The following is a 24,407-nucleotide window of genomic DNA, read 5'->3' as shown; positions in this document are numbered from 1 at the left end:
CAATGATATAAAAATAAAACTAACCTCTTTCAATGCAGATAATTATGGCTTCTTCTGAATTAGGACAGGAAAAAATGCAACAAAATGTTGTCATGAACTATACCGTTACTAAAATACACAAACATCTAGAACTATTACAATATAAGTGAAAACGATAACCAATAGATAAGCCTCCTTCTGCTGTTTTCGTAAATAAAACATCTAGGAATGGTTGTTGTACTTCATTTGCATGTTCCAATTTTATTTTTTGGTGGAGGGAATTGATTGAGAAAAGAAAATCGTGTAACTCAGCAGCATGTATTTCCAAATAATGAAGACGTCAACTGCACTATATTGAAGGTTTGAGATAATTTTCTCAAACCAATATAATAATATTGGTTTGAGAAAATGTTTTCAAGTTTTCTATGAATAAAACAAAAGCTAGTGCATTGTTCTATCTTAGTGTATACCTGAATCCACTCATGCATTTCTTCGCCTACGTGAATCGTCGTTGCACCATTTATTACAAAACTGAAGGAAGGATCACATTCTCTATTTCAATTATGTGTGCAACGGATATTCTAAGAAAATTCTATAAAAATGCTATGTGTGCAACAAAAATCGAAATTTTCTACAGAACTTCTGTTGGCCTCCATTATACCGGTAGGCTTTTGCTTAAGATCGCTAGTCTCTTGAAATCTCCTCACATAAAAGCGGCTTTCAGCCCATTTTAACTACACGAGGATTACTTCATTTACCAAAAGACTACAACCTTTTCTACAAACATCCTGGGGTTAATAATATTTCAAGTTCTTGCTGACTTTTCTATATAGGGCAGACATCTAGAAGTTTCGAAATTATAAAGAGCACAATGGAGACGTTAAGAACAATAGAGAAGAAAGCTGGGTCCTAACTTTTAATTTTTCTCATACCCATATCACGACATTGAAGGGTTAAGAGCTCAGTGCTTCACATAGAGGACAACTTCATTGCTCGTAACACAAAAATCTACTGATTATCCTTTCACAAGGCACACTCAATAGGATCCAAGAAATGATCTTGGGTGATATTTCGAAATAGCTCATTAGATTTTTCCACACGTCAGAATAATTTTTCACCCAACTGCATGTCAGGGGTGTGCCGGCCATATGTGCAATGTGTGCAATGCACACAGGCGCCAAAGAGGAGGAAATGCTTTAAAAAAAATGTTTTTTTAAAGTGATTTTTTTATTGGAGGGGGGATAGGGACGCCAACTAAAGTTTTGCACAGAGGCGCCGGACACTACTGGTGCGCCCACTCTGCATGTGGATCTTGCACATTTACAATATACAGAACGGTTCTGGCCGTTCTGTGTATTGTAAATGTCATGGTTCGTCTTTTATTGTATTTTTGTTCGTCCTAGTTCAAAAGATGATGATTAAGTCGGTTTTCATTTCTATATTATTGATGATGATGATGATGATGAACAGCCTATTTTTCTACCCACTGTAAGGTGAAAGCCTCTCCCATTGTGGGAGGATTTTGATCTACTGCTCCCATGGTGACCAAGTCCATATTGGGAGAGTATATCTATACTTTGGTGAAGGAATGTATGAAGGTGGAAGACAATCACAAACATCCATACCTACGTGGGATTCGAACCCGCAGCCTGGAGAGCGGGTAGCTGGATTGGCTGGAGAGCGGATACGCTAACCACTCGGCCAACCAGGCTGGCTTCTATATTATTACGGCCAATTAAACCACTATATTTTTCTTTATAATTGAATTTAACTGATCGAAAGTCTACGTGTTCATCAGTATGACTTATTGTTGGTGCATAGACTTAACTGATCTTGAGAATTTATCTTTTTGAGATATGGACAACAATGCTTGTTATTTGATCACATATTTTGCCAAATTCTATTATGTTGTTCGTTAATTTTTTTTTGTTAATCATGAATCCAACTCAACTGATTCTTCCGTTATCTTAGGCTCTATAGTGTAGTATGCCTGGATTTTTAATTGAAGAATTTCTTCATCCTTACGTCTAACTGCGAACAGTCTAAAAAATATTCCATTTCAGATACTTTAGTTCTTCAGTTAATTCAATTAGCTCTGCTCGAATGCTCAAAGTCATACAGTTTGAAGTTCTAAGGTCTAGTTTTCAATGGTAGCATGATCTGGTTACCAAGGGATTCTTGGCACCTTCTGCTTTCACGTTCAATTCACTGTTGCCATAAGTATTAACAATCTGGCCTCCTGGAAATGAGAGTCATTTTATTCCTGCTTGATTCATCTTGGAACATACTTTTATCTCTCTTTTTATTGCTTTTGATATGCATGCTAGTTGTAGATTTTGTTAACCTAATTCTACTCTTAGGTCCTATTTTTGTTTTAGGGAAAGAATATTCTTACGTCCAGTCCTTAATATGTTCAGTTTCAAATGCATTTTCATTCTTTCCTAGTTCAAATCTATCGGGCTATAGTTTGTATTCTTTCTTTTTCTTTAATTTTTTACATTATACAAGCGGATTGCTGGCCCTACTTGCTGACCCCCTTGATGTGACCATCATACATGGGGTAGTCCTTCTGGTAATATACTGTATACTATTTGCAGACATCACTCGTTTATTCTCTCACCACGTTAAGATAGTTTACTTTTTATTTTATAGGCGGCAGCACTACATTCCTCAGGCATGTGTGAGCGAACAATGGATTTTTAATCGAGAATGTAAGGCGAGAAGACCTGCAATTTTGGAATGTTTAATACTGTAGGATTTATATTTTGTGATATTGCATTTTAGCAGAGAAAATGGTACTTTTCTATCGTCACCTCCACATGATATGGAATTAATTTTGTAACAAAGCAGCCTGTCGTAAAATTTTTCGCTGTTGGAATGTATGTATGTCAGTATGAAAGCTGAAATGCTTAATGATATTTTCTGTTTTAATATGAAAACGATTTGTTAGGAATAATTATATGGGATTTAACCCTTAATACATGGGAAAGAATAAATTTTGCTGCTAAAGCATCAATGTTTCACTATGTTGACACGCTGTTTATCTTACAATGGGAGGTTGTTTTGGTACACAGCAAAGCAGGCCATCCTCAGGAATCGAGTCGCTCGATGGAACTAGCTTTCATCAAACTGGTGAGTAGTTTTTCCCCGAACCTTCAAGTACTATAAATAGTGAAACTTGCCTGCACATATGACGAATATTTTTTCGGTTGATCTCTTGTGATATGTCATACTCCACTGAAGAATTTGCATTTAGCTCTAAGATATAAGAAGAATGAATTTCTTAGAGACAAAAGTCTTGCGAATAACATCCATTATGTCTTCATTAAATATGTAATGTGGTATTAAGTTATGTGGCGTTACCCATTTGTTCATCGTCTGAGTTTGAATGCAAAAGGCTATCAGTTTATCAGCGTTTGAAACGATGTGGCAGAATGGGAAAGAATTTCTTCTACTATATGTTAATTCCCACAGTTGGATAACATCTGTAGCAAGAAGTTCGTTTTTGAAAACTCACAAGAGAGAGTAGTTGAGTGGCATAAAACAACATAATGTCATCATAGCCACTTTCTTGGAAATCACGATGCATATATTATCTGTCTCCTCTTCCTCAGTTATTGATGGTTTCATAGAATCAATATAATATTCTCCTTTTTTTGGGGGGGGGGGAGGAAGGCCGCTGGTTAAGGTTATCTTTTCTCCTACATGTGCAAACAATAGTAAACTAACAGCAGGCTGACCTCACCCTATACCCCCTGTGAAACTACTTGTAATAGTATCTTCAGTCCTGATGAAACTTCAGGTGCAAACTTTGTTTTCTTACACTTGAATAAAGGATTAAACTAAATTTATTATAGTCTTACCCAAGTGGGGGAAAAACTTCCAACATCGTTCTCTAAATCCAGAGTAATTTAATAATAAGGTGAGATGCCTTTTGGCCACTCGTATAAGTAAATATGACTTTTCCATTGCTTCCACCTGAGTATCATCATCATCTCTGGGTCTGGCTCCCACTGACGAGACCTCAATAAAGGTCGAAACCGGTCTGGGTAGTAACCCTTCCCTTAATGCATAGCATTATACATGTCCGCAAGGAGATGTGCTTTGCATTATGGGAGATACTAAGACAAGGAGTGACGAGAGCTTGGTCCACGTTTACCACGAGTTGCCTCAGTCCTGAAGATACTTCAGGCACAAACTTTGTTTGCTTACACTTGGATAAAGGATTAAGCTAAATTTATTATAGTCTAACCAAGTGGGGGGAAAAAACTTCCAACATCTTTCTCTAAATCCAGAGTAATATAATAATAAGGTGAGACACCTTTTGGCAACTTGTATAGGTAAATATGACTACTCCATTGCTTCCACCTTGGTATCACCACCTCTGGGGGGGGCTCCACTGATGAGACCTCTGGGTCTAGCTCCCACTGACATACTTTTGCACGGAAGTGGTCCGTTTCCTTGATGTATGAGAGGGGGGTAGGTTTTGCCTGTCTCTGAGTTGGGCCAGCGCTGAGATTTGGCTCTGTTTGGTGGTGGAGGTGAGCCTGCCACTGGGTAGAGCCAACGCTGAGAAGTTCTTCTCAGTGACAGGGTGAGCCTGTCACTGCGTGGAACAACGCTGAGTTGGAAAGGCCTTTGGTCACTAATAGGGAGTGGTCTAGGGGGATCACCTAATTTTTAGAGAGTTCTTTACTTAAACACACCTCAGTAAAGGTTGAAACCGATCTGGTAGTGGCCCTTCTCTTAATGCATAGTGTTATACATGTCTGCAAGGAGATTATTATTTTTATGTGACACCTCCAGGGAGTCCAAAGACTCATTGAGGGAGAGTGTGCCAACAGCATCGAATGATTGAACCCCTTCCAACTACTAACCGTGCTCAAACTTGCTTAACTTTTTGCGAGCCATTAGTAGCAGAGGTTCTTCCAATCGACCAACCTTTGCTGGCTGTGCTTTGCATTATGGGAGATACTAAGACGAGTGATGAGAGCTTGGTCCACCTTTACCATGAGTTGCCTCAGTCCTGAAGATACTTCAGGCGCAAACTTTGTTTGCTTACACTTGGATAAAGGATTAAACTAAATTTATTACTTGCAATAGTAAACCTCTCATTTAGGTGTTCCTAATGGACTCTATGGAAGTGTGATATAATAACTTACCGTTTATTGTGCATATTATATTAAATGTTTGCAATATTCCAAAAATAAAGTGAACTGCACATGCTTGAATGAAATGCAGATTACCTCTTTTTTTTTCTTTTTTTTTTGTCAGTATGAATCCCAGCTATGAGAGGTTGTAAACCTATAATTCAGTAGTATCTTGGGTTGGCTGTAATGCAGAATCCATGATAATAGTAGAGTCCAAACATTATTATTATTATTATTATTGACACCTCCAGGGAGTCCAAGGACTCATCGAGGGAGGGCATCTACTCTACAACTCTCCGTCTACACCACTCAGTCCACCAACTACAACGAACTGCAACTACCACCACTAGTATTTTCACAGACAATCACAAACATCCATGCCCACGGCAGGATTCGAACCCACAGCCTTTTGGTTGAAGAGCAGATACACTAACCACTCAGCCAACCGGGCTGGCAAAAACATGGAACCTTTTAGTGTCTAGTAAGCAAGATGGTGGTCTTGTAGCACGAAATATTTATCTGCCATCTAAGAACATTCAGAAATATTGAAACCACAGCGAAACCAGTAATGCTATCTACATGACTAACCAGGCTGTATCTGTTTTTTTTTCTCTTTAAAAAGGTTTGGCCTAAAACTAATTCACTGATTTTGATGAATATGTTTGGACCCCAGGTTGTAGTAGGCATTAATCAGATCTGTCTATCAGGTATATTAGCATGTATTGAATGTAATGGATACAGTATTTTTAGGAGGGATAGACAGGATAGGAGAGGGTGGGAGAGATGATGCTGAATGACTTGAATCTGATTAGTTGAGACTTATGGCTGCAATACTGTTAACAGTTTTCCACATGGCATTGGATTTGAAGCCATCTGGTGTAAGATGGAGGCTAAAAGATCAAATACACAGCAGGATGTGATTACAGACTTAGTGGATCATTTGCTAGTGATGAAGAAATGCATTACCAAATAAAGAAGGTAGATGCGAAATGAGAAATAATGAGGGCTTTAATTATCCAAACATTGACTGAGTAGCAGTGAAATCTCATGAGAACAATGAAGCAATTTATTGAGCTGTTGCGAGTAGTGGCATAGCTAGAGCTCTTGCTGCCTGGGATGGCAGCAAGAGCTGCCATCGTCCCTGCCTGGGACGTTTGTCGTCCCTGCCTGGGACGACAAACCTGAGTTTGTCGTCCCTCTCAATACACACCAAAAATACCACAAAAAGTCAAAACGACATACAGGGAAATAAATTAAAACACTATGCTTTTGTTTGCAAAATCATCGATGACATTGGCGAAGTCTATTTCATAGTAATGTAGGTAATTCTTAATCAGTTTTAATTTAGAAAAACCCCTCTCACAACTAGCAACTCACAACAATTTTGAGGAAAATTTGCAGTAGTATTACAATATTTGGAACTGAGTTCTCGAGACTGTATTTTAGAATAAGCTGCAAAAGGTTCAAAGTGCTGCCTTGGGTGGACTGCCCCTCACCCAGCTATGCCACTGGTTGCAAGACAACTTCCTCAAGCAGCATCTGGCAGAAAGAAATTTCAAAGAGTATTAGATCTGATTACAGCATCAGAATCTGCTTCCATTTGGTTAGTGATCATGTTTTACTGACTTGAAGTGATCAAGTTTATGGATGTTGCATACAGAACTGAAAAGCAGGAAATCACCAACTGAGAGTATATGTTGGATCTGTGCCATAGTAATGGTTGTTGGATGGGAAGGATATCAGCAGTGCAGGGGAAGTGTTTAAAGAATACTTAAATGATGCAATATTAGAATGTGTTCCTAGAGTTTGAAAAATAAATAGGACAGAAATAATAATGGATGTATACTCTTATTAAGCAAGAGATTCATAAGAAAAGATGTGGAAGAAATACAGTGTGTATAAGGATGTCGGTTATGAAAATTATAAGGAGCAGGCCAGAAGAGTTACAAATATTATACAGAAAGGAATTTGAATGAAAATAAACTAGCTCTACAAGTTAGACATTTGAAAAGAATTCTATTGTTATGCTGCAAGTAAAATAACTGATGAATATGAACAAATAACTCTACTCAGTGCAGATGGTATGCAGGTGACAGATGCAGAAGAGATTGTTCAGCTAATGAGTGTTGATTTTGTTAAAAGCCATCGACCTGGTGTATGCAATATTGAGCTCACCATTTCTTCACTGGATGAAGAAATTCAGGTGCATGCAGAAGAGGTACTAGAGCTGTTACATAAAAATGTTGAATAAAATTTGTCAACCGGGACTGATACTGATGAGACTGAACTGATGAGCTGAACTGGCTGTTCCTTTGACCAGACTATATAATTTGAGTCTCAGAACAGGTGAGATTCCTCCAGGAATGGAAAAACTGTATGATAATCCCATTGCACAAAGGTGGTGCAAAGACTGATCTATCCAACAATCTGCCTATCACTATCTCAGGAGTGGTGGTGATTTTGGATAAATTGGACAGGGCTTGCAGACAGAAATAAGTTGACAGAGAATTTACTTTGTGATAATGAGTTACTCCATGGAGGATGTCATAATAATGAACAGCATGGGTTTACTAAGGGAAGGTCATATTTGAGCAAGTTACTTGCATTCTGTAATAGTTACCATTGTGAATTACACAAGAAGAATGGATACACCCAGTGGTGAGCTATAAGGGGCTCGTGCGAGCCCTTTGTTCAATTTTTCTCAAATTTGCGAGCCCCTTGTTCTTCTTGTTTAGTAATCTTTTAGAACTAGAAAATTCCATCGTGGAATGTATACATGCTACTATAATTGCTACTTGAAATTCATATGGATTTTCTGATAAGTATTTAAAAAAAAATCATCTCATTGCATTTTGTTCTGATAGAGCTAGTGTAATGTTAAGAAACAAATTAGGTGTTGCAATCAAACTTCTACAAAAATTTCCCAACGTTGTGATTTGGCATTGCGCTCATTTTTTACACTTAGCATTAGACAATTCGATAAAAAAACATTAAAGAAATAAATCATTTTGAAATATTTTTGGATAAATTATATGCTTTTTATCATCAATCACCAAAAAATTAACGAGAATTAAATACGATTGCAAAAGACCTTGGTATCGAAATTTTAAAGATCGGCCGTGTGTTTGGACCACGATGGGCAGCTTGCAGTTTACGAACTGCAAGCTGCCCATCTTGCTTTGTGGAGAAATTACCCAGCAATATGGGATTGGATTATAAAATATTAGTGTGGAGATAAGAGGATGTAACCAGTGGTGCACCACAAGAATCAGCCCTTGGTCCATTGTTATTCAGTTTATTCATTAATGACATTGGGAAGGATTTGACATACAACATACAGCTGTTTACTGATAGGCAGGGTAATCAATAGTGCGACTGATATGTAGTACTTGTAGAATGATTTGAATAGATTGGAAATGTGGGCATTTATAAATAGCTGTCAGTTATGTGTTAGTAAATGTAAAGTCTTTCACTTTTGTATGATTAGATATCAAGTGTCATATTATATTGTGCCAGAAGAAACTGATCAGGTTAGGAATCTTAGTTTTAGTAGATAAGAAGTTGAAGTTCAAGATACATAATTGCAAATACTACAGCCTGGTTGGCCGAGTGGTAAGTGTATCCGCTCTCCAGCCAAAAGGCTGCAGTTCGAATCCCACCATGGACATGGATGTTTGTGATTGTCTGTGAAAATACTAATGGTGGTGGTGGTGGGTGGTAGATAGCATTGATGTAGTTCAGTGATGGCGAACCTTTTTACCCAGGTGTGTCAAACATCTTTTTTTTTAAATATTGACGTTGATGATGTGCCACTTGCATACATGCATTGTAAATTTAACTACTTAATCATAGATGGTGACTTATACATATCATATTAGGCTATTTATTTAATAAGATATTGATATACAATCTATGAATTCATATTATATTATACAATGTTTAAGTTAAGGGATATTACATCCCATATCGTTTCTTAACCGAATTAGAAACTCAAAGAGTTTCATGCCGAATATAGTAGAAACTATATATATATATAAAGTTCGGCGATTCCAAGCGTAAGCAAATACCTGGATACTGCAGCAACTGACCCTAAAGGTTATGCAAGCTGAGACAACTCATGTCTAAGGTGGAGCAAGCTCCAATCACTATTCTTGATGTTTACCCATAATGTGAACGTAGCTCTTAGGAGCTGTATTTCTGTTCAACATTATGAGAGAAGGTCACTACCCAGACTGGTTTCAACCTTTATTGAGGTTTCATCAGTGAGTAGGTAGACCTAGTTAATATCAAGTTTGTAGCGAACAGAACTTACAACCCTTCTATGAGTATTGCCAAGAGGTGTCCTAATAAATTATTAGATATATGAAGAGCCAAAAATTCGGCAACATATGACTTGTTTAAGTTAAGGGATATTACATCCCATATCGTTTCTTAACCGAATGTCGCCGAATTGAAGCCTTTGGCCCTTCATATATCTAATAATTTATTAGGACACATCTCGGCAATACTCATAGAAGGGTTGTAAGTTTTGTTCACTACTAACTTGATATTAACTAGGTCTACCTACTCACTGATGAGACCTCAATAAAGGTCGAAACCGGTCTGGGTAGTGACCTTCTCTCATAATGTTGAACAGAAATACAGCTCCTAGGAGCTAAGTTCACATTATGGGTAAATATCAAGAATAGTGATCGGAGCTTGCTCCACCTTAGACATGAGTTGCCTCAGCTTGCACTACCTTTAGGGTCAGTTGCTGCAGTATCCAGGTATTTGCTTATGTTTGGAATCGCCGAACTTTATATAGTTTCTACTATATTCGGCATGAAACTCTTCGAGTTTCTAATTCGGTTAAGAAATGATATGGGATGTAATATCCCTTAACTTAAACAAGTCATATGTCACCGAATTGAAGCCTTTGACTCTTCATATATCTAATAACATATTATACAATTAATTTAATAAAATGAAATTATCGAAATTAGTTTTATCATCAGACTACCAATATTTTTCAACATCCAAGGTGTGTCACCTGAAATCCTCAAGTGTGTCAGTGTTGACATGCGTGTCATAGGTTTGCCATCACTGGTGTAGTTGGTGGAGACAGAGTTGTAGAGCATGCACCCTCCCTCGATGTGTCTAGCTGCTGTAGTGCAGTTGGAAGAACAGCGGAACATTGTGCCCTTCGATTGGAAAATATCTGGGTTCAATTCTCGCTGTGATGAGGGGAATCCTTATATGGGCTTTATCAGTTGGAGGTGAGTTAGCTGATCTCAAACAGTGGTAGCAGGGTTTTTCATCCTGCATACAGACAAATTGGCCTTCAGAACACACGCAATTTACAGACAAAAAAATAATACTCTTGTTGGCGATGATGGGCGATAGATGCCGTTGATGATAGTAGTGTAGTAGTGGAGAGGATGAGTTGTATTTAGCGAGGTAGAGTAGTGTACCCTCCCACTATGAGTCCTTGGACTCCCTGGAAATGTCACGTAATAATAATAATAATACAACTTAGAGGATAATGGCATTGCTGAAATGAACTTTGATATTTAAAGATAAAGAAGTCATTTTGCCTCTTTAAAAGGCCTTGATAAGACCTCACTTGGACTATTGTGCACTGGCCTCATTTCTGTGGTAATTATGATACAGTGGAGAGAGCAAGTGAGAGAGAGAATTATTGTGGAATACAGATTATGAAGACAGAATACAGATTGAGAATTTGTGAGCTGCAGCTGCTAGTAAACAGGAGAAAGAGAGTTGATGTGATTGGGACTTACAAACTTCTGAAAGGATCACACACAATATCAGTAAATGGAATTTTGGAATTTTTCATTTTATTTGGTATGTGTGTGTGTGTGGGGGGGGGGAATGAAGAGAGGGCATCCTGAGAAGTTGAGAGTGAATGGTGATAAGAGCCAAATTATTCTTTCATGGAGTGGTGTACGATAAGAATGGATTGTTATTGAAGGGGTATAAGTGCAGGTATAGTACACCCACAGATACGAGACCCTTTGACACTTCTGCACATGTGAAAAGAAGGAGAATCCATTCCGATAATAGGGTAATCAATCCGTGTTGTGGGATGAATGTTTATTATTACACGTCAGAAAATTAACTTCTCTTTTATATGAACATAGTAGTTTTTAACGTGGTAACTATTTTGATTGTATAACAGTTGGAAAATTTTATGTATAAAGCATGTGATTTCGCATGTTGGTGACCAATTTGTACATTCTTTATTACTTTCTCCCTTCAGCATGAATTGACTCTTCTTGGCAGTCTACCAACAACAGCTCTCACTTATGTGGTTGGACTATAGTGTGAATGAATTCGAGAACAAACATGACAACTGGTGCAGATAAAAATGGCCTGCCTGGAGGTCTCTCTTAATAATATGAATATTAGTTCATGATGTTCCTTATATGCAAACACAGCAATTAGGAAAATTTCAGTGATTTAATATAATTGACTGGAATTTAATACTAAATTCTCATGATTGTGTGTTTATTTTTGGTTACCTTAACCTTAAGCACTACTGAAAGTTTTCTTCTAGATTCATATCTGTTGAAAGTTTTTTCCACTTGGTTATACTATGAATTAAAGATGCCAAGAATTTATATTCTTGGTTTCATCCTTTATCCAAGTGTAAACAAAGTTTACACCAGAAGTCACTTCAAGACTGGGCTACTTGTATATAGATGCTAATGACTGCATATAAAGACAACACTTTTGCTTCGGACAGCTGTGTAAAACAAACTACATGATAGAATGACTTGCAGTCTCACATGGATGCTTACAACAGATGCACCAGCTTAGAAAAAAAAAAAAAAAAATCTTGCTGATAGTGTTGGCATCTATAAGGATGGTCTGAAAGGTTCTCGGCCCTGACCATAGACGGCAACACTATTGACAAGTTTTTTTTTTTCTAAGTTGATACATCTGTCATAAGCATCCATGTGAAATTGCAAGTCATTCTATCAAATAGTTTTTAATATACAGCTAGCTGTCTGAAGCAAAAGTGTTGTCTGTATCCCTTGAAATGGATAAAATTGAGTATCGTGCGGTTATAAAATTCTTTGTAAAAGAAGGTTTAATGCCAAAAGAAATTCATTCGAAGTTCATAAAAGTTTATGGGCACTCTTCTCCTTCATTTTCGACAATTAAGAAGTGGGCTGCCAAGTTTAAACGTGGCCGTACCAGCCTTGAAGATGATCCACATGAAGGACATCCAAATAATGTAACAACACAGTCATTGATCAAGTGCACAATATGGTATTGGATGACCAGCGAGTCAGAGTGCGTGAAATTGCTGAGACTATAGGCATTTCAAAAGAACGTGTAGGATATATTTTGCATGAAGAATTGCAAATGAAAAAGCTTTGCGCAAGATGGATACTGCACTTGCTCACAGTAGATTTGAAATGCGCTTAATGAAAATCTCTGAACAGTGCTTGGAGCACTTTAACAAGAATATAACTAATCTTGTGCATCGATTTATTACTATGGATGGGACTTGAATTCATCATTATACACCAGAATCCATACAGCAGTCAAAACAGTGGACAGAAGCCGGTTGTTCAGCTCCAAAGAAGACAAAGTCTGTTCCATCAGCAGGATAGGTCATGGCATCAGTGTTTTGGAATGCTAAAGCCATTTTGTTTATTAATTTTCTTGAAAAGAGTCAAACAATAACCGGAGAATATTATTCTGATCTTTTAACCAGGCTAGACGAAAAAATTCGTGAGAAAAGACCCAATTTGCAGGAAAAAAAAATCATCTTTCATCAGATCAATACACCTCCCCACATGTGTTTTGGCAATGGGAAATTAAGTGATCTGCACTATGAATTGTTGGAACATCCACCCAATTCTCCATATTTGGCTCCCTCTGACTTCTGTCTCTTCCCAAAACTACTTCCTCGCTGGTCAGCGTTTTTCTTCGCATCAAGAGGTGATTGCAACTTTAGAGGGGTATATTGGAGATCTTACTGAGAACCACTACAGGAACGGGATAATGGAGAATCGCTGGAATAAATGTATTAGTCTTAAGGAAGATTATGCTGAAAAATAAAAATAATTTTGAAATTATAAATCCGTTTTTCATTGTTAGGCCAAGAACTTTTCAGACCACCCATGTAGTACCATATGAGTAGTGGGTTCGGGAAAAAGGTACTTGTTCACATTTGATTTAAATGACTGTATATTGTATTCTTTGGGGAACACAACAGGGAGAAGACTGTTCCATAGTACAGCAATTTCGGGGATGAAGGAGGGAAGAAGAAACTTGTTCTGTGGGTTTCAAGGTGCACTGTGAAGGGATGTTGAGCAGCAGCTGCACATGTTCCAACGAGCTTAGTACTAAGTGGAGGAATTATTGATGCTATTTCAGATGAACATTTTCCATGAAAATATTTGTAGAATACACATAGTGCAGAGAATAATCGTGTGTGCAAAAGTCAGGGGAGTGAGTTGGTAAGAGATGGATCATTAATGTCTGATTGCTCTCCTTTGTATTGAGTCAAGCATTTTGAGGGAGCTTTTGGGGGTCCTGCCCCGTATGTGAAAGCAGTATTCAATGGCTGGGTGGATTTGTGATTTGTATAAGGTTAAGAGCTGTTCAGGGGTGAAGTAACGTCTTGAGCGAAAGAGAAATCCTAGTTTTTTTAAAGCTGAGGATGCAATGGTTGTGATGTGTTTATGCCAGGAGAGGTCTGATGTCAAGGTAATTCTAAGAAGAGAAATCTCAAATTGTCTGGAAATTTGGGTGTTGTCAAAAATAATACTAGGATAAAGTGGTTCTTTTTTATGAGAATTAAAACAGTACTGGGTTTTATTAGCATTGAAATTGACTAGGTTATCTGAACCCTATTGGAGGATGGCTTGGAGATCAAAATTGAGGGCAGTGGTGTTTGATGTACTGTAGATTGAGGTGAGTTGTGTAGAGTAAAGTTTATCAAAAGAAAGGGAGGAGTGCAATGTGCTGTTGTTTGCAAAACTGTGTATTTGGTTGGAGGTCAGCTGAAGTAGGTTATTGATATTTAGCAGGAAGAGGATTGGTGGGAGGACAGAACCTTGTGGAACCACAGCATTAGTTGAATGGTCAGATGATAAGGAACCATTCACCACCACCACCACCATCACATATAGTGTGTATCCAGACAGAAAGCTAGTAATCTAACTATAGAAGTCTTGAGACAGACCAAATGATGGCAGCTTGCTTAGTAAGCCCTTGTGCCAGACCCAGTCAAACACCTTGGAGATATCAAGTGCAACCGCTTGAGATTCACCAAACTTCTCCATGGCATTTGTCCAGAGATGGGTGACATATATGAGCAGATCTCCTGCTGATCGGCAGCAACAGAATCCATACTGCCAGTCATTTATTTGGAAGGTAACTTCAAGGTAGTATAGGAATTGGGGATTGATGATTTTTTCCATTACTTTAGACAGGACTGAGGTGAGCGAGATGGGGTAGTAGTTGGACGGCAGTCATTTGTCACTCTTCTTGGGAATGGATTGAATATAGGCCAATTACCAGGCTGTGGGTTAGATACCAGTGGAGTAAGACATTATATACAGGCAACATAGGAGAGTCAATTCTGGTGTACAAGCCTTCAGGACAATTGGAGGAATGCAATCAGGGCCAGGAGACTTTTTTGTGTCTAATTTGGACAGTTTCTGGCAAAAGGATATAGTGGGCATTGTATGTTGGGCATCTGGAATGGTTGGGAGATGCCGTCTATGTAGAAGAGTGGGTGAAAGTACAGACTCTTTGGGTATTCTGCATTGATTGGAAAACTTAAGAAGAGCAAGCCATCAGTCATGACACAGTGATCAACGAGGATGTTGGCAACCCACTGTAAAGGATTAGAAGACATATCTGATAGTGTGCCGAGCTGTATTAGATACAAACAAATGCCTTAGGAATATCGAGAGCAATCACATGAGTTTCTCCAAACTTTTCGTGGCTTGAACAGTTGTGGATTGTGAGTAGTGCAACCAACATTTAATGTGGTTGCTAATTAGCTAGTGAGCCTCCAAGAGGTGAAGAAGTTGGCTGTCAGTGACCTCCGTCATTTCTTTTTGAATAGGCTGAAATGTAGGCTTATTTTTATACTGTGGGATAGATAGATGCCAATTGAGTAAGAAAAATTGAAAAGGTGATCTGTGATAGCTATGGAGTACAAGTTTTTAGCACAGTGGGATGATATACCATCAGTACTAGATGCTTTGTTCATATCCAAGTTATTCATGATTCTTCTGATTTCTGCCTGGCAGGAGACTTTGGGGTGGCATGTAGTGAACATTTCTTAGTAAAGTATGAGTAAGAATAGGATATTGACGTAATCATTACTGCAGGATCTGTACGTTTTTAAAGGAACATGTAGTAAGATATAACATTTTTATAATGGCTGGCACATGTATAGAAAATTAGAATTTATTAAACTCCAAGATATTTCATCCTGTGTTACAAGAACGTCATTGGGGAGAGAAGAGATCAGTTAAAACATTCAAAACAAAATCACAATCATAAACATAAATCTGGTCTTTTAAACAAATAATGTAATAAATGTTTACTTGCTTATGTGTCAGTCCCATTTGAGTTAAGAGGAGAATGCATTATTAGAGTTCATAGGAAAACAGTGGATAGCTTTTGTAATTAAAATTCAAGATAGCATAGCATCTTCATTATTACAACAACAACAAAATGAACAATTAATGGTAATTACCTCTCAAAACTTTGAAACTGGCATGCAATCAGAGCAGTTAAGATTCGGATGGTGTCGTAAAATTTCACAAAATTTAAGAAATAGTCAATCAAATAAATCTACTGGAATGAAGAATTTTGATTTTATTTCAAAAAAACTCGGTGTCCTTTGTCAAATGGTATAGTAAGCAATGCCAGGCTTCTCAGATTTTAAGAATCGGATGGGGTGCTTAAGGTTCAAAGCTGTATAACTGAGAGGAGACCTCCACATAGCCTTTAGAGAAATGCGGAGAACCGACCAGGACCCGACCTAATGTCCAATCCTCACCTTTTCGTGGTGCACCCTGTTAGGTATCTACCTGGATGCTGAACGAATGAGGATCAGCTGGCAATTTGGAATTTGGCCGGCCAAATTGTATTCTTATTGGCTTAAACCAATATACAAAATGATGGTACAACATAACAAAATTTCATGCCGGATGGAGGGTCGCCTGGTTAAACGAGGCCCGTGTTGTTTTCGCCAGAGAACCAGGGCGAACAGCGAAAAGTCATCTACTGGAACAAATCTGAAGCACACCCCAACTCAACATCACCGAAGTTAAAGATCGGTGCTATCAACATAAGAAGCCTGAATGGCAAAGCAATGGAGCTAGCTGAGGAATTAAATAAGTACGACATCGACATAATAAGGGTGACTAAAACAAAAAAGACAAAAACTGGTGAGATCTTTCTGAGCATTAAATACAAAATGTTATATTCAGGCAATGACAATCAAGGAAAAGAAGGGGTGGCCATAGTATTTGACACTAAATACGAGGCTAATCTTCTTGAATGACAGGCAGTCTCAAGCAGAGTGATGTGGGCAAATATCAGAACGGGGAACTGGACAATGAGACTTATTTGTGCCTATGGTCCCACAGAAGGCTCTACTAAGGTAGAAATGGAGGAATTTATTGAGGCTCTAGAGAAAGCTACTGACACAATGAAAAAGGAAAAGTTGGTCCTTGTTGGGGATCTAAATAGCAGAGTAGGAAGTGATTGTCAGACATACAAAAATGTTTTGGAAAAATTTGGAGAAAAGAATAAAGCTCATAATAATGGCAAATACCTGTTGGATTTCTGCTCAGGTCATGGACTGGTTATTACTAACACGATGTTCCAACATAAAAATGTGCACAAATTCATATGGAGAGAAGAGACAAGGAATAAGAAAAGTCTCATTGACTATGTTATTGTTGATAGTGATGTTTTCTCCCTGGTGCAGGACACAAGACTGTACAGAGGATTTGAAATTGAAAGCGATCACTATTTAGTTGAGCAGGATAAAATTGAATTTCATATTGAAGAGAATGACAATGAAGAAAGTTTTAAAGCGAATAAAAGTTGAGCAGCTCTCAGATGTGAACTGTAGACTAAAATACACAAAGATTATTGAAAACAAAAGAAAGAGTTTGAGAACAAGAGCCAAACCTTGGAGAAAACCTGATTGATTTACCCAGAGCCATGTGGTGAGGTTGTCTGCAAGGATAGAAAAATCAGGACTCCATGGTGGACACAGGAAGTTAAAGAGACAGTGAGGGAAAAGAAGAAAGCATATCAAAAGTTACTGGCAAATAAGTCAGCTTGTGCTCTAAGAGAATACAGAGACAAATCTAAGAAAGCTAAACACTGTGTAAAACTAGCCAAACAAAAGTCATGGGAGGACTTTGACAAGAACATAGAAAATAAATATCAAGAAGGTGTCAAAATATTCTGGAGATTGTTGAAGAAGCTTAGAAATGGAGGAAAGAGTGCTGTAAAAGGAGTTAGAGATGATAAAAGTGAAATGAAAACAGGAGAAAATGATATCCTTGAAGTATGGAGTAATTACTTTGAAAAATTTCTAAATAAAACAAGCAGTGATAGCACAGTGGTAAAAAACACTCAACAGCATACAGTCAGAAATACATATGCATACTTGAAGCCATCAAAGCCTTCAAATGTAGAAAGGCAGCAGGAGTTGATGATATTCAACCAGAAATGCTGAAGTATGATGGTATAAAAGTCTTACAGTGGCTGCACTACATAGTTCAGAAGGCCTGAACAGAGGGACGAAATCCTGATGATTGGAGTAGAGCTCTAATAGTACCCATATATAAAAAGGGAAATAAAACTGAATGTGAGAATTACTGAGTGTTCTGGGGAAGATTTATGCCAGTATACTTGAGAAATGGTTGAGAAGAATTGTGGAAGAAAAGCTTGGTGAAGAACAAGCTGGATTCAGGCCAAATAGAGGCTGTCGGAATATAACAAAGATCTCTATTTAAGTTTTTCCGTTCTGTTAAAGGCATACGACAAGGTGCCAAGAGAGAAGTTATTCAATACACTACAGTTATATGGTGTCAATGGGGCATTATATCAAGCAATACTTAGTCTTTATTTGCATTCTAAGTCAGCAGTTAGAATTGAAGGAAGTACAGGAAGATGTTTAATGTCAAATCTGGTGTGAGACAAGGATGCACATTATCCCCTCTGTTATTCATTATCTATATGGATCACATTATGAGGGAAAGTGGTATTAAACATGATATCAAAATTGGAAATGTTAATGTCAGCTCTTTGCTTTATGCAGACGATGTTATACTTCTAAATAAATCCGCTACAAGTCTGCAAGATTCTCTGACTAAATTGAATAACTGTTTTAATAGACATGGTATGAAGGTCAGCAATAAAAAGACAAAAACAATGAAAATAGGCAGAATCATTGAAAATATCAACTGTGTTGTGAATGGGGAACCTGTGGAACAAGTAAAACATTGCAGCTACTTAGGCATGATTTTTAGTGAAGATGGTAAATTAAATATGGAAATAGACAACAGAATCAACAAAGCTGGTATGGTAGGAAGTCAATTGAATAAATTCATATGGAATAAGAGAGAAATTAGTCAGAACACTAAATTAGCTATATACAAGACAGTGTTCAAACCAGTTTTAACTTATGGATCTGAGAGCTGGGTCAGAAGTAAAATACTTGACCAAAGACTAGAGACTGCAGATATGAGAGTTCTGAGAAAGATTGGAGGTGTGAACAGATGGCATCAATGGCAATATCGTATTAAAAACGAGGATATTAGGAAAGAACTTGACATTGTCAGCATCCAGGAATGCGTTAGCAGAGCTAATCTCAGGTGGTATGATCACTTGAACAGAATAGGCGAGGAAAGATTAGCAAAACAAGTGCCAGGTCGAAAAAAAAACGACCAAGAAGATATAGGTGGATTGATACGGTACAAAGTACCTTAGACGATAGAAATATAAGATCTGATAATGTTGGAGTCTTGACAAGTAACAGACTGATTTGGAGGAAAATTGTAGATAAGAAGTTAGTAATGATGTAAATTTTTCATGTAGTACTATCATATCCTGTACATCCCTTGAGGGCACATGTCAGGAATTTGATGATGATGTAACTTCATTGTTCTTGGATTCATATACTTCAATATTCTTGGACCCATGTACTAATTAGAATGATCTATCTGTCCAAAATAAGTCAACATGAGGAAGCTGCTTGGTAGACACCAAACAGGCAAAGGGTAGTAGTTTATCCCTGGCATCTGGTAAAAAAAAAGTTTCCAAGTCTGGTTGGAAAGTGGCATATTGATTATGCTTGCAGAGAACCTATGCTATATGTTCTGATGTGCTTTTAACATTAGAATATAGTCTGGTCAAGGAATAATCATGGTATTGTTATATCCATTAGTAGTCAATGTGATTTATTTTATTTAATTCTTCCAATAAAAAGGAATCAGAAGAACAAATTGTGCATGCTCTTTGTATAAGAGTTTTGATAATACATGTCTTCTCTTATGGTTGATAGTGTGAAGAAGAATGGATGTATCTGCCAGTGAAGGAAGGTTTTCTATGAAAAGAAAATTCAGTACTGCCTTTAAAAGTACATATCATTAAATTATCTTGTTTCAGTTTGTGGATATCTTCACAGTGCAGTCCCACTCGGAATTACTATAATTTTGATTAAAATAAACTCCATGTACTCCCATATTAAGTTCACTATTGAACCTAAATTTAACATCAGTCTTTCCTTTCTTGATACTTTAATAATGTGTACTTTTACCTGTGGTATTGAATTGTTGTTCTATCGTGATCTAAATAACTATTTGATCTGATTTGCATGTGCTTCCATAAATCACTAATACTTTCTTCCTTTATCATATATGGAGTCCATAGCATTGTTTTCTAGTAATGGATTTTTTCCTTTCTGCTCTCCCAGGTGGATGTCTTATCAAAATAAAATAGTTTACTCATGCAAACGCTCTTTGTAAATCCAATGGTGTTAGTCTTTAAAGACCTCTGTATGTCTGCTCTGTAGTAATTAAATATTTTGTAACTTTTTAAATGTTTAAACTTTGTATTCTAATTAACACCACAATGCTTTTGATAATACATGTCTTCTGTGCACATTATGTTTCTGAAAAAGCATAGCAAAAAATGTCTAATTTTTCATTAAAAAAAAAAAAAAGTTGCTGCACAAAGTGCTCAACTGATGCTGCTTTACACTATGTATATAATCTACCTACATTACATTATCTATCCAGTGAAAGCATGCTTTGAGATACTAATGATGGTAAGCTCTGTATGCAGAAAGAGTAAGTTGCACTTTATGTATTGAAGAGTGCAGGTGCAGCATTTTTATACAGAGGGAGAGTGTAATGTAGATGGGGTTTTAAAGTGGTCAGTTGCAGTTGTCATTATGGAGTGTCTGGAAATTTGTTATAGAAAACAAGTGACTGATTCTGTTGAAAATTGCAGCCATGTTCACTTTTCTTGGAGCAGAGTATATCTTGATAATATGAACAAAATTGTGTCAGCTAGCTTTCCAAATGGCATCCCTGTTCTTCAACAATTATTACTGTATTATCTTGAAGTGACAATGGAATATGTTCATGCCAGCAAGCTTTCAAATCATTCACCATAAGAAGTAGCAAAACTCATTTGCCATGTAACACTAGATCATGGGTGGCCAACCTTTTACGTTAAATGCTCCAATGTTTTCACTTGCGAATTCAGATGCATCGTACAACTCTTGTACCCTTAAAAACTCCCAGCAAAAGTATGTTAATATGGAGGTGATATATTGATTTAATGTAAAAACGAGATTCTCTCTATCTGTAACTCGGATCCAAGCACTTCAGTTCTCCTCGTATTTCAGTCTGATGTTGTGTGTCTATTAAGATCATGTCTTTTATTATGTGAGAAAGTATTTTCACAAATAATATATAACGGTTTCCTTGGCAGATTAGCTATAAGTAAGAACTCATTTTTCCATCATTCACTGAATTCACACTTACTATCACCTTCTGTTTTCTTTTGCACTGTGATGGGTAACTGAATGTAAAAACAAGGCTTAACTTTCGAAAAAACTGCAAATGTTTACAAAGAGCAAACAGAGCACAACTCCATATCCCGTGAGTATCTCTTGCAAACTGGCTAATTAAAAACCTGTGACGCACCAATTTTGCTAATGCTTGGCACCTCAGGATCAAACCAATGAATGTGCGAAAGATCCACAAAACAATAAAATCGCTAAAAATAATTACTAAGTTTTAACTTTTTTTTCTTATAAATCGGTTTTTGATTAATACTTTTTGCATAAATAGGCTTACTTTTTTATTATTATCATTGGGATTAAATGCGCCACTTTTGGCGCATGCGCCATAGGTTGGCCATCCCTGCACTAGATAGTGTAGAATCATTTTGTGTTGAAATTATCTTTTGTGATGACAAAAACCCCCAGTCATGTTAGCCTAGTGGTAAGGACAGTGTAGACCGCAATAGAGACTGCCATCTATGTTTTGATTGCTCTCTCTTTTTCATTTCATGGCCATTCTTATTGCATGAAAGAGGTATGTTTTAAAATAAGAGCATAAAGTGGAAAATGTAAACTTCGTATTTAAATAGCCTAGTATCAGTAGCTTTCTGCAAAGTTAGTGAGTTAGATCTAAAGAGTGATAAGTTTTAAACTATTAGAAGTGAAATTATTCACTTGTTTGTAATTTCCACTTGTAAATAGCATGTGTATGTATTGTTATGGTATCAGCAAAAATTCGATTTATACCAAAGTGGCTAAAAATACATAAAATTGAAAATTCTTACCAGCCAATCTACAAAATTTCTTCATTAGAGGATCCTCAAGTTATACAACAATATCAAAAATGCACAAACTTAAAATCAGAAACCACACATGAATCAAGTGACATAGAAGATGAATGGGAAATTTTGAAACAAATTCTCACAAAAGCAGCAACAGAAAGCTTAGGAATAAAGCACAAATGGATTAGAAAAGAGAACTACGAGACTGGAACAAAGAAATAGAAAATAGAATAAAAACCAAAAAAGGACAGTTGCCAGAAATGCCTAAATTCCAAAGCAATAGAAGCCGAAATAGAATATAAAAGAAATAGTGCAGTTGCAAAACGACAAGTAAGGAAAAAACATAGAGAAAGATGGAACAATTTCATAACAGAACTAGAAAAGGATTTATTTAAGCCACAACCCAAAATCTATAAAGTAATAAAATACATGAATAAAGAAATAAAAGAAAAGATAAAAATACAAAAAATAGATTTAGAAAAATGAGTGACCTATTTCCAAAATCTCTGGACAGATGAGAACAATGAAATAAAATTTTATAAGACAAAGAATGACCTAAGGAATGCAGAGAACCGACCAGGGCTTCTGACCTAATGTCTAATCCTCACCTTCTCGTGGTGCACCCTGTTCGGTATCTACCTGGATACTGAACGAACGAGGATGGGCTGGTAATTTGGGATTTAGCCGACCAAATTGTATTCCTATTGGTTAAACCAAAATACAAAATGATGGTACAACATGACAAAATTTCATGCCAGCTAGGGCGTCGCCCGGTTAAACAAGGCCCCCGTTGTTTTCGCCAGGGAACCAGTGCGAACAGCAAAAAGTCAGCTATTGGAACAAATCTGAAAACACACCCCAACTCAACATCACCAGAGTTAAAGATCGGTACTATCAATATAAGAAGCCTGAATGGCAAAGAAATGGAGCTAGCAGAGGAATTAGATAAGTACCAGATGCACAATAGGGTTGACTGAAACAAAAAAGACAAAAAATGGTGAGATCTTTCTGAGCAATAAATACAAAATGTTATATTCAGGCAATGACAATCAAGGAAATGAAGTAGTAGCCATATTCAACACAAAATACGAGGCTCATCTTCTTGAATTGCAGGCAGTCTCAAGTAGAGTGATTTGGGCAAATATCAGAACGGGGAACTGGACAATGAGACTTATTTGTGCCTATGGCCCCACAGAAGGCTCTACTAAGGTAGAAGTGGAGGAATTTTTTGAGGCTCTAGAGAAAGCTACTGACACAATGAAAAAGGAAAAGTTGGTCCTTGTTGGGGATCTAAATAGCAGAGTAGGAAGTGATTGTCAGACATACAAAAATGTTTTGGGAAAATTTGGAGAAAAGAGCAAAGCTAATAATAATGGCAAATACCTGTTGGATTTTTGCTCAGGACATGGACTGGTTATTACTAACACCATGTTCCAACATAAAAATGTACACAAATTCACATGGAGAGAAGAGGCAAGGAATAAAAAAAAGTCTCATTGACTATGTTATTGTGGATAGTGATGTTTTATCCCTGGTGCAGGACACCAGAGTCTACACAGGATTTGAAATTGGAAGTGATAACTATTTAGTCTTAAGCAGGATAAAATTGAATTTCATATTGAAAAGAATAACATGTAAGAATAAAAGAATAACTATGCAGTGCAGCCACTGTAAGACTTTTATACCACCATACTTCAGCATTTCTGGTCGAATATCATCAACTCCTGTTGCCTTTCCATATTTCAAGCCTTTGATGGCTTTTTCTTTTGTTTTAAAGCGAATAAAAGTTGAGCAGCTCTCAGATGTGAACTGTAGACTAAAATACACAAAGATTATTGAAAACAAATGAAAGAGTTTGAGAACACGAACCAAACCTTGGAGATTCAGTGGCAAGCCTTGAAGAAAACTGATTGATTCAGCAAGAGAGGCATGTGGTGAAGTTGTCTGAAGGATAGAAAAATTAGAACTCCATGGGGGACACAGGAAATTAAAGAGGCAGTGAAGGAAAAGAAGAAAGCATATCAAAAGTTCCTGGCAAATAAGTCGGCTTGTGCTCTTAGAGAATACAGAGACAAATGTAAGAAAGCTAAACACTGTGTAAAACTAGCTAATTGAGAGTCATGGGAGGACTTTGGCAAGAACATAGAAAATAAATATCAAAAAGGTGGCAAAATATTCTGGAGGTTGTTGAAGAAGCTTAGGAATGGAGGAAAGAGTGCTGTAAAAGGAGTTAGAGATAATAAAGGTGAAATGAAAATGGGAGAAAAATATATCCTTGAAGTATGGAGTAATTAATTCGAATAATTGCTAAATGAAACAAGCAGTGATAGCACAGTGGTAAAAAACACTCAACAGGCATGCAGTCAGGAATACATATCCATACTTGAAGTAGAAAAAGCCATCAAAGGCTTGAAATATGGAAAG

General features: G+C 37.1%; 1 protein-coding gene across 2 annotated transcripts in view; it reads left to right on the top strand.

Annotated features, from left to right (window-relative positions):
- The first annotated feature begins 2,679 nt into the window (after positions 1 to 2,679).
- The window catches only part of LOC150106483 (ubiquitin domain-containing protein 1-like), a 72,720-nt gene continuing 50,992 nt past the window's right edge, over positions 2,680 to 24,407 (top strand). For both annotated transcript variants that reach the window (XM_090392469.1, XM_090392470.1), the window contains exon 1: positions 2,680 to 3,111. In XM_090392469.1, coding sequence (XP_090248595.1) covers positions 3,030 to 3,111 — 82 coding nt within the window. In that variant the 5' untranslated portion in view covers positions 2,680 to 3,029. The remainder of the gene's footprint in view (positions 3,112 to 24,407) is intronic.

This window comes from Typopeltis vanoorti, chromosome 5, assembly GCF_054136105.1.
Source record: "Typopeltis vanoorti isolate ZY-2024b chromosome 5, IOZ_Tvanoo_1.0, whole genome shotgun sequence".
NCBI lineage: Eukaryota > Metazoa > Arthropoda > Arachnida > Uropygi > Thelyphonidae > Typopeltis > Typopeltis vanoorti.
Note: the sequence above shows the minus strand (reverse complement) of the source record. Positions and strands in the feature narration are given on the sequence as shown.